This window comes from Astyanax mexicanus, chromosome 15, assembly GCF_023375975.1.
Source record: "Astyanax mexicanus isolate ESR-SI-001 chromosome 15, AstMex3_surface, whole genome shotgun sequence".
Classification (NCBI taxonomy): Eukaryota; Metazoa; Chordata; class Actinopteri; order Characiformes; family Acestrorhamphidae; genus Astyanax; species Astyanax mexicanus.
This window is the reverse complement of record NC_064422.1, coordinates 8,090,549-8,106,140: the sequence shown is the minus strand read 5'-3', so window position 1 is coordinate 8,106,140 and position 15,592 is coordinate 8,090,549. Positions and strand designations below refer to the sequence as shown.

The following is a 15,592-nucleotide window of genomic DNA, read 5'->3' as shown; positions in this document are numbered from 1 at the left end:
AATGCTAATTATGCTTTAAGGCAAGACCAATTTATGTCATCTTGAGTATTTTAAACTATAAATTTAAATGAACCAGATATTTTTTTAAAAAGTGGTCTGCTTCTGTATATTACGGTATAATAAGCATTATGCTCATAATACTGGCCTAAAATAAACCTCACATGACTGCACAAGGTTACTTATTTAATAACCCATCAAAATGCAACCAAAAAAGTAAAAGAAAGCAAATTAATTGCTTACCTTTTCCATCTTCTTTGAAATAAATAGCATATCTAATATGCCGCTGTTTCAAATGTTTCAGTGAACCACTCGTAGTTGTGCGGCAATACCTGCACTCATCTCCAATCGGTATTTCGTCCACCGAGGTAAACTCGTACCCCTGAACTCCTAAAGTAAACGTCAAGCAACATGATACATCTACAACAATATTGTAATAACATAACTTTGTTTAATAAGTGTTGAATAACTAATTGCCACGTCTGCATTGTATAATTTGATACAATCTGCTTCATTAGGTCTACATAACTGGGCTAATCCGTACGCACTTAAAAAATTACATATTTTTAAACACGATACATGATTACAAATGTTTGCTCACCTGACATTTGTTACCGTGATACACTTAAAAAGCTCCGCAGGCCAACTAAAGAGCTCTGCATGCCAGTAGGTTAGTTCCACAGGCCACTGAAAAAGCTCTGCAGGCCAGTAGGTGGTTGTCGCGAGACAGTAGGTGTGTGTCGCGAGACAGTAGGTGGGTGTCGCGAGACAGTAGGTGGGTGTCGCGAGACAGTAGGGGAGTGTCGCGGAACAGTAGCAACAGGACAGGGACAGTTTTTGCTCCTACTGCCTCTCAACCACAACCAGGCCTGATTACTGTCAGACCTGTAGAATCAAGAAATGTAGCTCACTGTTGTCCTCTAGTGTCCAAAAAAGAGAATAACAAATAAAATAATAGCATAATAATGCAATGAAACCTTTTTAAAATAATGGACTGCTATATAGGAATTGACACTGGAATTAGAATAATTAGCAGAGTAATTAGCCAATGGGAGCCTCTCACCTAACTGTTTAGTTAAATCCAGATGGTAGTGCACATTGTACAATAGGGTGATAATGTAAATATAATAATAGGCACTAGAATTGCACACAGATTATGTTAAACCTAGAAAAAGACTGCAAATCCACTGTTTAGGAAGATTTGGTTTATTTTCTTAGATTAAACTGCAGAGTTAACCTGCAGTTTAAACACAATAATACATTCATACAGTAATTTTATTCAAGCAACACACACACACACACACACACACACACACACACACACTCAACCTATTGACCAACCTGCAGTTTACCCTCATAAACCCTAGCCCTGTTACTTTGGTAGTGTGAACTAGTTACCTTTTAATATTCGTTTAAATGTTACAAAGTGTTTTTGTAAAGAGACAGTCACACGTCAGATGTGGAGATCCTACACTACTCAAATATGTCTTCATTTGAGATGTAAATAACAACAGTATTGAAATATCTGTGTGAATCTACCTAACCATGGTTTGACGAAAAAAATTGCAGACCGACCAAGTGCCAGAAAACAGTTAAAAACTTAAAAAATGAAAAGAAAAATATATATTATCTAAAATGTCTTTGAGCTGTAAATAAAATATTTTAGATGACCTCTTTTTGTAAATTAATAGAATAGAAATTTTGATTCTTAAGTGGATAAATTAAGTCAGTCAGTCAGTAAACAGTGAGTAGTGGTTGATGGTGAGAATCATTTACAGCATACAAAATGCAGATAGACTCAGACTCAGTTTGTGCTTGTGACGGATGAAAGCAGTAACAGCCCTCTAATTGATACAGAATATAGTGTGTAATGTAGCATCAGGCTACATACAGTACACAGGCACTTCCTAACATAATTGTGTAAAAAGGAAATGTAATGTGTTGTGTGAGGGCACCTACATCTACACCTACACCTACTTATCATACCATCAATTATCTATTATTTGTTGCTCTGCTTAGTTTCAGTAAAACTAGTTTAATTTAGATTAAAGGAGAAATCCGGGCGGAAACCTGTATGTGACAATAGTACCTCAAAGAGAGATCCCAACATTAAAACATCACAAAAAGGTAGAAGAAGGTTTAGAAGGTTTAACAGTACAGTGTGTGTTTATCGAAAATGTGTTTTGATATATGTTTTTCACAAAAAATGAGCCAATGCCAATGAGTTTGAGTTAGAAAAAATATTTTTTTTGTATCATTTGATGAAAAATGAAAACGGGTCCCACAGACCCGAACACCACACAAGGGTTAAGTGGAGGAAATGAAAGAGAGCAGAAAGTCCAATGAACAAAGAAACCGAAAGAATGGACCTTTATTAGCTCCATTTAAAAAAAAAAATGTGTCCCAATCAATCAGAAGGTTTTTATCAATTTTTTTTACGCATGAAAAATATATAATCGGTGTGAAAGGGCCTTAAGAAGGAAAAAAAGGTTTTAAAAATACACAAAAATGTGGGACGGGGCATTGAAGTACATGGTACTTTATCCAGTTCAAATAGAATGGGAGTTACTGTCTTTATAACAAATCTGAGGGATATTATGTAAACTCTGAACTGTCAATAACACACACACACACTCACTCACACACTGATTATCCTCATTATAAAGTGTTAACTTCAAGTATTTGGTCATTCTTTAATAACTAATCACTCATTTTCTTGCTTGAAAAAAAAAACTATTAATAATTTCTAAATAAAAATATCAGTAAAAAAAACAGTCTTCTCCACTTCATCACCCTGATTTCTGAAAGTACAGTTATTTTGGTCCCGTTTACAGAGCTGCCAGTGCACAGGACATTCACAGAGGTCATTCAGAGCTCCAGCGGACGGACAGCTTCACCCCAGGCCAACGTCCAGTGACATCATCACAATGAAACCCATGATGGAGGTCCAGGATGCCAGCTTCCCGTTTCCACTAGAGAAGAAAACACATGTTAAATCAATATCTATGCTAAAGTAAACGTAAAAAGCTCTGACCAATAGAAGGCTCAGTACTGCAATACTACTGCTGTTGGGGTAGTATACAAAAAGTATCAAGTGTCAAGTAATGAAGTACAAGTACTTCAGATTAAAACTCTCCATCCAGATAGAGTGAGTCTGATTGTGATTGGATGTAAAGTATAAACATATACCATTCCGACTTCCTATTGGTTTATACCAGAGACTGTAAAAAAGATGGACGCCGTGTCGCCGTTCCCATTCATTCAATGAAAATGAAGCCAAAATATTTCTCCATGTTTGAGATCCTGATACCTGAGTCTGCGCAGTAGAGACCAGAGTAGGGAGAAAGACTGTGGAGAAACAGCCTACTCATTTAAATAACCCCGCCCCTGAGGGCAGCCTCGAGGTCACAGGCTGCAAAGCGGAGCTGACATCTGTTATTGTTCCCGCCCATAACCAGCCCTTTTACTATAACCACACCTGTTTTGAATAGAGCTGAATAACGTTTTAAAAAACAAATTTTGTGGGGATATAAAAATTTGACAATATTAGCAGAGGTTACACTAGCTGTTGCATTTAAATAATGGAGGTAGAATTACAGTATTTTAGAAAAAAACGTGATTGAAAGTTGTCTGTTTTGCCATTGAAACCTATAGGGATGGGTGGGGTTACACAGCTTTCTGCAACCTAACAGCAGGGGGTGGTGAGTATTTTTGACACCAATGCATCTACAGTAGTAATTTCAGAAGGACTTGCTCACCTGACTTGGGCTTCAGGTATGATGTCGTCAACCACTACATATACCATGGCCCCTGCTGCAAAGGCCAAAGCATAGGGTAGCAACGGCTCGGCCAGCACCACGGCAACGGCGCCTAGCAACCCCGCCAGCGGCTCCACCATCCCGCTGAGCTGCCCATACCTGTGAGAAACAAGGCTTTGTTAAATTACAAGGCAGAACACACACACACTGTTAAAATGACGTTACATAAGTATCTGTTTAGTTAGCATATGCTGATATGCCATATGTCATGGGACAGGACCTGTTTATAGTCTTGCGTGGCCAATGGAGGCTAAATAATGCTGCACTGGCCAGTGGGACGTGTGTGTTGGGTCTCCTTCATTAAATGTGGACATGATTAGTGCCAGAGTTGAATACAGCCAATTCTAGCCAGATGTTTCCAGTCATAATCATTACCACCCACTGTACTGTCCACTAGTGTTGGCAACTCCTCAGTAAGGAAAGTAGCTATTGGCTGTCCTAGAAGTCGCTAAATGACGTCATCGCCTAATTTGCATAATATCTGTTTTGGAAGCTGTAAAGGATTAACCTTGTGGGAGAGAAAAAAGTGAGTAAAAACATCCTATATATGGTAGAAATGTTACAAATTAGCTCTTAACAAATTAACAACTTCTGTTGCTTTTTAAATAGGCAGTCACGTCTCAAAATAACTTGAATCAGTTTTTTGCCCTTTTGTTAAATGTTATTATAAGAGCAGCAGTTAGCCGGAACTGTTATTCTACGTTTTTTTTTTTTTCAGGTTTTTTTTTTTTCGTTTTATTATTATTTTTTTTTTTAAGTTTTCTTTATTTTTAAACCTATTATATACAAATTGTTCAATGATGAGGTAGCTATCTAGATGTTTCACAAAGAGGCAGACACTGTGGATGAGGTGAGTGACAGGCTATGTTGTGAATGAGGTGAGTGACAGAGACTGTGTGAGTTAAATTCAGTGATTTCTTTTCGCGTCACACTAAAGACACAGTTATATTTATATTTTTGCTCTGTAAATTGGGGGCGGGATCAGTCAGCAGCCGTTTGGGCATGCGCAGTTGATTTACAGGGTGTTCGTGGAGCGGTGTGGGTGTGGTCTGACTGTGAGAGACTGCACTGTGAGTGTTGTGGGCGGGGCTCACGGCAGCACCCACTGCTCGCTGAGGACAGTGACTGAAGAGCGCGTATGTTTATCTCAGAGTCGCCAAAAGTCTCCAATAACTTTACAAAAACTCGCTAGATTTGTCGCTAGTCGCTTTTTTCCAAAAAAAGTCGCTAAAGGGTCTGAGTCGCTAAGTTGGCAACACTGCTGTCCACTGTGGGTGGTAAAATTAGCCTTTTATGAAATATTCCCACTACACACTGTTACACTGTGGATTGAGTAGTCCACACAACTTTAAAAATGGAATATCCCATTCATACGGTACCCACCTTAACTCACAAGATAACTCCTCACATTGTATATAATTGAGGCAGTTTCCACGCTTATATATATATACACACACACTTACACAAACCCTGCCTATAATTCGCACACTTTATTTTGCTATATAATATATAGCAAAATAAAGTGTGCGAATTATAGGCAGGGTTTGTGTAAGTGTGTGTGTGTGTGTGTGCTCCTATCCGGTGTACACTCACCAGAAGGATCGCCATGTGGACACTCCAGAGCCTCGCAACGGCAAACTCACCGCAAGGCCTTCTGGGAAGTTCTGGATGCCAATGCCTATAGCCAAATTCCTGAAACACACAAACACACTGATGTGAGATGTGTTTAACAGCTCAGTCAGATCATATCATGCAAGGCTCTCCTGCCACTTTATTAAAAACACCTTCCTTGAATAGCCACTTTATTAAAAAACACCTACTTATTGATTTTACACACCTTTGTAACATACATAAGAAATAAATAGGTCTACATCTATAATATATACTCAAAGACTATAGTAAAAATAGAGTAACAGGTAAGTAAATATTTAGTTTTTAGATATGCGGACAGGGTGTTCATACTATAAATTAGGTATACGCATGGGCCAATTGGAAGAATACCAGGGTCGCTATGGAACTCGGACAACCAGTATCTCAAGGAAACAACTTGGCACTGTTGGACATTTGAAAAGTTCATTTTTTTTATACAAAACAGGTAAGTAAACAAACAAAAAAAACATACAACCATAAACTAGAATGTTACTAGTTCTAACTCTGATTAAAAAAATAAAACATAAATCAGAGTAGTTGGTGACGTGCAGTGAATAACACCACCACAAGTCGCTCTGGATAAGAGCATCAGCTAAATGCTGTAAATGTAAAAATCAACTTCAATTACTCTTCCAAAAATATTTAAAAACTTCAATGTAGTTTAGAAGTATAATTAAACCAATAAACAGGTGATCTATTTTCAGTCAATGGAGTTTGTAAAGGTAAGTATTCCTCCCACCAGTTCAATCAAAGCTCAAGTCAAGGATTAGTTTCAGTCTAAAGGATGTCCACAGAACATTAAAAACCCTATAGGTTAGAATAGGGTTAACTCCCCTAACTCCTGTCAGAACTCTTACAAACTTTACGAAAATTATATATTCCGCAAAACTCATTCTTAATTCACAGAAACAGTATTAAATATATAAACTGACCATATAACACTGATATTGTCGCTATATCTAACTAATATCTAAGAATTACTAACTATGTAACTAATTAAACTATTTCTTAGTTTAATTAGTTATATATATATATATATATATATATATATATATATATATATATATATATATATATATATAAATTTAAATAACAGTTCTGAATTATGTTACTCTGGTTTAGAACCTGGGTTACACCTACCTAGTGCTTCAACTCACCTTCCACTTTATTAGAAACACCTACCTTGTATTGGCCACTTTATTAGAAACACCTACTTTGTATTGGCCACTTTATTAGAAACACCAACCTTATGCTGGCCACTTTATTAGAAACACCTACCTTGTGCTTTTACTCACCTTCCACTTTATTAGAAACACCTACCTTGTGCTGGACACTTTATTAGAAACACCTGCCTAGTGCTTCTACTCACTTTCTACACACACTGTACACAGTTTACCACCAGAGGGCAACATCACACAGCAGATGGGAACACAGCCAGGGTCAGATGATGCTGCACTGATTTATTATGTTCCTTTGAATTAAATCCTGATGATAAGACCATCTTTCTCAGGCACACATGAATACTTAAAAGAAGAATAATAATTTTTTTAAGACTTAAAATTCAGAGTGGGGGTGTGGTGTAAAATTTAAAACTGCTTAAAACTGCAATTTTTTTTTATTAAGGGATCTTTGCCTCGGTAGGTTTACTTTTGTAGCTGTTTTTAAAGAATTAATATAGTTTTGAGCTAAACAGTCTTTATTTTAGTACTAAATCAATCTTGCTCAATGCAGCTCCTCTTATTTAGAGGGGTGGTGGATATAAGTTTTATGGATCTCCACTTAAAAGTGTTTAAGAGCTAGTCACTTCTGCTCTAAATAACTTTAAAACGCCTTTTGGATTGTTGCGCTAGCATAGCTAAAAACTTTATAAATAGAGTCCACAGCAGTAGCTACTTCAGACTGCATTTACTTTAAATATATGATATGATAATGACCATTTGTAATTTGTAAAAATCATATATTCTAGCACAAAGGCAGAAGAAACTATGAGCCCTACATTACACCCTGCAAACAGTCTATTTTAATGTCTTTTAAATAGCAACGGTGCTAGGGAATATATCTATGCTTATGGGCCTGGTGGTCTGAAAGTGTGGTGTGTTCAAGTAAAAGAGTATTGCTATCTTGGCAACAGAAAACACTGGTATACGACCTAGACAGACATCAAGAGTCAGACGTGCACTGTGTAACCCGCTGCCGGTTACACACAGACGTAGATCAACAATAAACAGAATACAAAATAAAATAACATTGCTGTTCCTGTGTAATCAAGCAGCTCAGTTTCCTCTGCTGAGAAGCTCAGAAGCACTGCACTGTTAAAATACCAATCTGCCAAATCAGTCAGAGAGCACCTGGCTCTTAAAGGGAATAAAAAGTGATACTCTTTTTAAGAAAGAAAAAAAAAAAGATTAATTAAGACAATTAGTACATGCCTTTTGCATGTTTTGAACAGCGCAAGGTGTACTTTTCCTGTGGTTATGATAACAAAGACACACTGAAACGCCCTAAATCAATCTGCACGGTTGATGGCTTGTCTATAGATTGATAAAACATGGCTCAAACTCTTTAAAGTGGGAATGGTGGAATTTGGTAGATTTTTTTCAGTTAGGGTTAGGGCTGCATTAGTGTTCAGAGTTGTGTGTGTGTGAGGCAGACAGGTGTAAATGGGAACACGACTGTTGAGGACTTACCTGGCGCTCTCAAACGTGGCTGAGGACGTCTTCCCTGCAGCTCCGAATCCCACCCCCACTGCCAGACCCTCTGAAAGAGAACATACAGGGGTATAAATTTAGATAAAGGGGGTTATTTTATTTTATTTATTTTTTTTAATAGCTATATGAATAATAGTAATAATTTGTCCACAGTTTCAAACTTCAGTTTTAGAAGCTACTTCTCAAAATCGAACTTTCAGTGATGCTAAGGTCTGGACTCTCGGGGGTCACTCTATCAGTCTATCATTCTGAGAGCAGCAGAAGCGTGTTTTTTTTTTTTTTTTTTAATATGTCTGTTTGTTTTTCTCAGTAAGAGCTTCTCGATCATCTCTACACCCCTGTAGACCCAAAGTTTAGAGTGAGGGGGTGGTGTTGGTGGTCTACCAGGTCATAGATTATAAGAGTCATAGATTGAAACCTGTTTTCTCTTTATCTTTGAATAATTTATAGAATTTTCATTTCCTACCTAATTTCCGCAGAAGAATGAAAAAAAAATGTCAGCGACTGTTTTGTTGCTTAGCAACAGAGAGAATTTCCAGTCCTCCCCCTATATATGACCCCATCACATGATAGTACAAGTGCTGGGAACTAGCATGACCTTTTTCAGAGACACGTGAAGCCTCAACACACCTCCACACTGTTAATTAACAACACCACAGGCTCAACACGCTTGGAGGAGAACACTAACTGCACATCCTTTACAGTGAATATGTTGAGAAATGGGGTAGAAGGAGAAACATCCTGCCCACTCAGAGAATTAGAGAATAGAGAGAACACAGTTACGCTCTTTGGGACTCCTGGTCACTGACGGATGGCTGTGGCATCATCAGGGATTGGACCAATGCCAGAGCCAGTACTAAGAAAGATGCTTCAGTGAAAAAAAGTGAGAATTAAGCATTAATTGCTAAATCAAACCCTCAATAAACCCTGTTTCAACTTTGGAAAGTCAACCACAGTTCACCTGGTCCCTCCTCTCGCTCCGACTTCCATTGTAAATGTGTGTCAAATTTGATTCCACAGAATGTTTTCTCTTTTATCTCCAGAATGTTGACAGTTCCACTGTTTCACCGCACCTTTTAAACCCACCCTCACACAGGGGGAGCTCTGCTGTCCGACTGTCTGGCTCTGAGACTGCAGCCTCAGTAAACTGAATTATAATACCTCCACCGTCCCGCATCCGCTCATAAACCCGTACGCATGTTTGTTTCTGTTAGCGGGTTTTTTCTCTTTAATTAAAACTCATTATCCGGATTAACGAAGCACAGCTGAAAAGGGAAGAAACTCAGAGCTGGAGGAAATGAAAGCTGCATGAATTAATTTCAAATCAATTAAACGTAATGAAAAGAAAGTCTCGGCTCAACAGGAGGCTAAACAGGATTCCCTGTTTAAAAAAAAATATCTGCAGACCTAGGACTTTCAACCTATGACAGTTTTAGTATTTAAATTTGAGAAACAAAAGGAGTCTTAAGTAGAGAATAAACCTCTGAGAAGAACTTAACAAGATCATACCAAAAAAAAACAAACAAAAAAAAAAACACTGATAGCGCTTTTCCACTAAAAGAACTCTGGTTCTTGAACCAGTTCCATTCAGGCTTATAAGAACTACTTTTAGTGGAACCCTGTTGCACAGCAGCGCAACAGACACTCCCACAGGTGTTGACACAGTTCGCGCTAAAGAACCTAGTATTCTTCGTTTCCCGCTGCAAACAAACATTCCTCGTTCAGGAAGCTACTTTTGTTGGTGGCAATGCGGCAAACGGTTCCAAATTGGTTCGCAAACCAAAATGGTGCTGGTTCCATATTGGTGGAAAAACACTTATAAGAGGAACCAAGACTCAAAACTAAAGAAAAATCATCAACAATAGAGAGGAAACACTCAAGAGAAGAACGGACACAGTTAGCGAACCTAATTTTGAACCATTTGCTGCTTTTCCATCAAGAAAAATAGGTTCCTACACTACATAATTGCACAACTTATTATAATAACTATAATTAATGCCACAAAAGTGGGCACAAAAGTGCTTCCACTGCTGCCCTATAAAAATATGTAGGCTCTCTTTTTGCAACCTTTTGGTAGTGTACCTCTTGGTGAGAGACCAGTGACTACTAAACATGCCTTTATAATGCACTTAAAGAAAGTTTGCCCAGTTAACAGACTTTGAGATGGTGCGCATCATTGGTCGCCTGCCATCTATGCCATCCGTCAGCCAATGTATTTGTGTTTACCAATGTATCCAACCAATGTTGATCAGGTTCTTAATCAGGGTCTTGGTCAGGTTTGAATATGGACGCCTCATAATGTTCCAATCCTGCTGTGGAGTTCCCAGCATGCATCACAGTGCGTTCTGCTGACAATTCGATCCGATTCATTATTCTGGATTCACAGTTTGATTTTCTTCTTTTTCGTTCTCTTTCTCTTTTCAAACCTAATTTTGAACCATTTGCTGCTTTTCCATCAAGAAAAATAGGTTCCAAAATGAGGAACATTTGTTCACATTGGGAACCGAGGAATACTAGGTTCTTGTGGGTGAACCGTGACAACATCTGTGGGCGTGTCTGTTTGTACAGAAGCACCACCGCTGTTTAACACACTCTGTTGGTGACGTATAATGTGCTATTTTGACGATTTCACTAAATCTGTTGGAAATAAGGACAGGCTTGCTGAAAAGCACCACGTTTCTTATAAGTCTGAAAGGAACTGGTTCAAGATTCAGAGTTCTTTTGGTGATAAAGCGCTATGAGAGAGGACCCGAATCTCTAATAAAGAACCTTTCCATAAGTGTGAGGATCTCTGGAGATTGCAGACCTCAATTAAGATCACAGATTAAACATCTAGAGAGCAGGGTTGAAGTAGAAACAGCTCCTATAAGAGAGATGTGGTGATAGTGGGAAGAACGTGGCTGTCTTCTCACAGAAGATAAGATAATCTCCTGGAAGAATGACATTAATTACTTTCATTGAAGTGGAAAATGTAAAGGAGTGGGAAGTGTCCTCAGGGTGGGCTGTGTGAGATAAGCAGTGTTTCACTGGCTGACAAATACAACTCAATTTATTGACTGTCTCGTACTGTTTCAGACCATTTCTAACATTGCTGTGATAAAGGCACTTTTGTTCTCAGGTGAAGAGGTGCAGTGTTTTAATTAGGAGGGGAAGAGACCTCTTCTCTCGTCTCTGAGACAAAATACAGAAGAGGAAATTACTGCACTTCTCTCAGTCCATCAGAAATACTCTTCCGTTTGATGGCGTTTCAAACTATCTAATGGAGAAATGTCACAGTTCAATCATCACATCATATCTCCAATAGAACAAAGCAGCCCTTTCCACTACAGTCTACAATCTGAAACCCTTTATTTTCTAATAAGTGTCACCCACAATAATAAAGATCGACTGGAAACCACTGCCAGATGAATTGAAGAACACTGAAGATCTGATTTAAGTGGCACGTGTCAAAAGATTGATAGGAACTCACTAAAAATAAGAAATAACCCACACTTCATTATTCCAGAACTTATTATAATAATTACAATAAATGCCACAAAAGTGGGCACAAACGTGCTTCCACTGCTGCCCTATAAAAATATATAGGCTCTCTTTTTGCATCTTTTTGGTAGTGTACCTTTATGACGCACTTAAAGACAGTTTGCCCAGTTGACAGACTTTGAGGTGGGGCGCGTTGTTGGTCGCCTGCCATCTACGCCATCCGCCAGCCAGCTACGGTTGCCTTCATTTGCAGTAGTGTTGAAAACAATAACCTGGACTGCAATGGACTGGAACTGTGCAGTATTTACCAATGTATCCAGGTTCTTGATTAGGTTCTTAATCAGGTTCTTGGTCAGGTTTGAATATGGACGCCTCATAATGTTCCAATCCTGCTGTGGAGTTCCCAGCATGCATTACAGTGCACTCTGCTGATGATTCGTTTCGATTAATGATTCTGGATTCACAATTTGATTTTCTCTTCTTTTCTTTTTCTTTCTCTTGTATAAAAATATAAAAAATGCTCCCTGTATAAATATTAGTAAAAGTACTACTTGTTACATTAAATACAATACCGCCTTGAGCTTAAACAAATGACAAATGTGCTGTTTAATGTCACAATTAATTATTTGTTTTTTAAGTGATCTAGAGTGAGAGTATCATTGCCTGAGATGCAAAGGTGTGAAAATATTTCATATTCATTAGTCTATAAGTAGAAGTATAAATACTAGGGTTTAAAATATTTCTGTATTGAGTATTTTGTAAAGTATCAACTCAAGCTTTTTACTCTTTAAGTAAAAGTGTAAAAGTACTGGATTTAAAACTACTTAAAGCAGGGGTGTCAAACTCATTTTGGCCGAGGGCCACATTGGCATATTGGCTGTCCTCTGAGGGCCAGATGTAACTTATAAATGTAATAAAATGTAACCAAATGTAATATAAAATGAATGTAATTACTCCTTAATGTTAAATAACTCTCAATATATTATTTTTTTAATCAAACATTACAGTTGCATGGAAAAAATGTTTGCTTGTTGCTCTATTAACATAAATCCTTTTAATTTGTCTTGTTATGAAATCAAAAAACTCCATCAATCAAGAACCAAACTATTCAAGTGAATAGAAATGACATCAAATACAAGTTATATTAACTTTGATAAAAAAGTTTGATACTGAAAAGAGGCTTAATAAATATAAAATCAAAAATTGTGAGCTGCTAAGAACATGTGACAGATTTAGCATTTTGCAAAAAAAAAAAAAAAACTGACAGCAACCGCCTTGCATCAAACTAGATGCTTAATTACAAAAATCTGGACATTATGGGATAAACATTTGTATGTCTCAATTCCACCCACGAAGTTACGCCTTCCCTCCGGCAGGGTTTCCACATCAGTGACAACACTGCTGTGTAGTGGCAGTAAGCCGTAACTTCGTGGGTAATACAATCGACAAGCATTGTGGGAAATGTAGTTTTTGGTCAAAGAACGCTTCTGACCTATTTATTATAGACACTAAGATCTTACAAGCTCTCGGGCCTTGTGTTTGACACATGTGACTTAAAGTATAAAAGTAAAAGTAATGTAAGGGGAAAAAAAATTACTCCATTAAAAACAAAAGCTTAAACCGCACCACAGGATACTGTAGTTACTCCAATAATTACTTCAGTAAAGTATAGACAACCAACATTTCTACTTTAGTAAGGTAAGATAAGTATTTATACTTCATTACCTGACACCTCGGATAAGATGTCGGCTAAGGTAAACAGTGGTGGACAGTAATGTGAGGCATTGGTTTAACTACAGTTTTGTTGTGTATCTTTACTGAAATATTTAATTTTTGGTGACTTTCTACGTTGATTCGGCTGTGTTTCAAATTTAAATATCTTAATTTTCACACCACTACATTATTAGAAATCTGTTGTACCTTTTGGCTAGTGAAGACTGGGTAGCTGGTGTTTGAGACCTGAGTGGACGATGTGTTGTTTCTTTTTAGGCCACGAAAGCTAAACCCAAACCTGCAGAGCTAGAACATGCACCACATCTGCCCTACGTCTTATCACAATGCTTTATTACACCCTTAATATTGTACCTAGCAAAAGTTCTATAAAGAAGGACAACAGGTGAACCGGCGACAACATGGTCATGGGATTTTTTCCTCACAACTAAGTCCAGGACTTAAAAGATCTGCTGCTAATGTCTGCTAAGGAGCCCGATGACACAGAACATCACCTTCAGAGGTCCTGGGTAGTCCATGCACTGACGGATCAGAGCTCTTTTGAGGGCATGAGGGAGATTTTTTCTTTTTTTTTTTGTAATGACTGATTGGGGTACATGCAGTTCTTGATAGGAACATGTCTGGACTTTTCTCAGTGATTCTTTCACAAGCTCTCAGGGAGGATTCCACTTTCAGTCTGAGTTCATTTCAGACGTCCTCCTCCTCATGCTCTGGACAGACACCTTAGGAGAAATTCTGACAAAAAGAGCTTCAGACATCAAATTGAGCTGACCTCCTCGGGTCCTCCAGAGAAAAAGCTTTCTTCTGCAGATACTGTAATGAGTTTGGACGAGCCGTGAGGAAAATATATTTATTGATCAGTGTGTTTATTTATGTAAGTGTGTGTGTGTGTGTGTGTGTGCTATTATGCTCATACCCACCTGCACCTGCTTTGTAGAATCCCTCCACTAAATCCTTCACATACACTCAATCAATGAAGAACAATCAATCAAGCTAATTAACAAATAGATTTACAGAGAAAGGCATGAGCAGACCTGCAGACTGACAACCATCCAGACGCAGTCAATTACCCAAGAAGCTCTGAAGCAAGACGAGTACTACAATGGGTGGCTTGAACAGAGGCAATGTGCGACAGCGTGCCCTCACAATGAGTCTTAAATCAATGTGCAATTTGCTAATCACCCAAACTGCTCACGTGCAGGGTTTAAAACAAGACTGACATGCAGGAGAAGCTGAAGGTTCATTGGAGGAGAGACAGAGATGTTCATAAAAGTACTATATGTACATACTCCAGTGAGAAGCGCTCTACAAGAACTTTAAATTGCCTCTTTTACTTGTAACAGTAAGTGAGCTACTAGCAACTAGAAGCATTTCCCATGGCTGGAGTCAGCATGAACAATTCTAGCCAGAAGCCGCTAGTCACTTAATACCACCAACTGCACTATCCACTGTGGGTGATATTAGCTTTCTATGATTTATTTCATTTACACATGCAACACTTTGGAATCGAGGAATGTTGAATGTTTGAAATGGAACGCATCATCCATCTGGCACTCTCAGGCCTCAATCGTACTCCAAAATTTTAAATGGCCTTCCCAAGAGCACACTGCCCAGCTGGTAGTAACATTCCCCAAAAGACTTGCAGCTGCAATTGCAGCGAAAGGTGTTTGCACTGAGTACTGATATGGATTTAATAAGTACATGATGTGGGGTTGGTTGATGCTGCAATTGGTCTGCAGGTTTAGGTTCAGCAACAGTATGTGCTGAAAGAATGAGGTCAGCTGACCTCAATACCTGAATATACTGAATATAGAGCAGGTTATTCCATCAATGGATTTCTTCTTCTCTGATGAACACGGCCATATTCCAAGATGACAATGTCAGGATTCATGGTGCTGGAATTGTGAAAGAGTTCAGGGTTCAGGGAGCATGAGATGATCTTTTTCACACATGGATTGAGTCCAGATCTTAACCTCATTGAGAATCTTTGGGATGTGCTGGATGGAGAAGAGCTGCTTTGTGCAGTGGTCAGACTCTACCATCATCAATGCTGCTGCAAGATCTTGGTGAAAAATTAATCCAGCAACACTGGATTGAAATAAATCTTGACATTGCAGAAGCTTATAGAAACAATGACACAGTGAATGTGTGCTGCAATCAAAGCTATAGATGGTCCAACAAAATATTGCAGTGTATATGATGCTTTGT

The 15,592-nt window shown here is 38.3% G+C and overlaps 1 protein-coding gene across 2 annotated transcripts in view; it reads right to left on the bottom strand.

The window, feature by feature from the left end:
• Positions 1–2,233: 2,233 nt before the first annotated feature.
• LOC111192387 (zinc transporter ZIP11) overlaps positions 2,234–15,592 on the bottom strand; it is a 160,357-nt gene continuing 146,998 nt past the window's right edge. For both annotated transcript variants that reach the window (XM_022669325.2, XM_049464816.1), the window contains 4 exons: positions 8,153–8,222; positions 5,409–5,507; positions 3,756–3,914; positions 2,234–2,969 (listed from right to left, as the gene is read on the bottom strand). In XM_022669325.2, the coding sequence (XP_022525046.1) occupies positions 2,891–2,969; positions 3,756–3,914; positions 5,409–5,507; positions 8,153–8,222 (407 nt within the window). In that variant the 3' untranslated portion in view covers positions 2,234–2,890. The remainder of the gene's footprint in view (positions 2,970–3,755; positions 3,915–5,408; positions 5,508–8,152; positions 8,223–15,592) is intronic.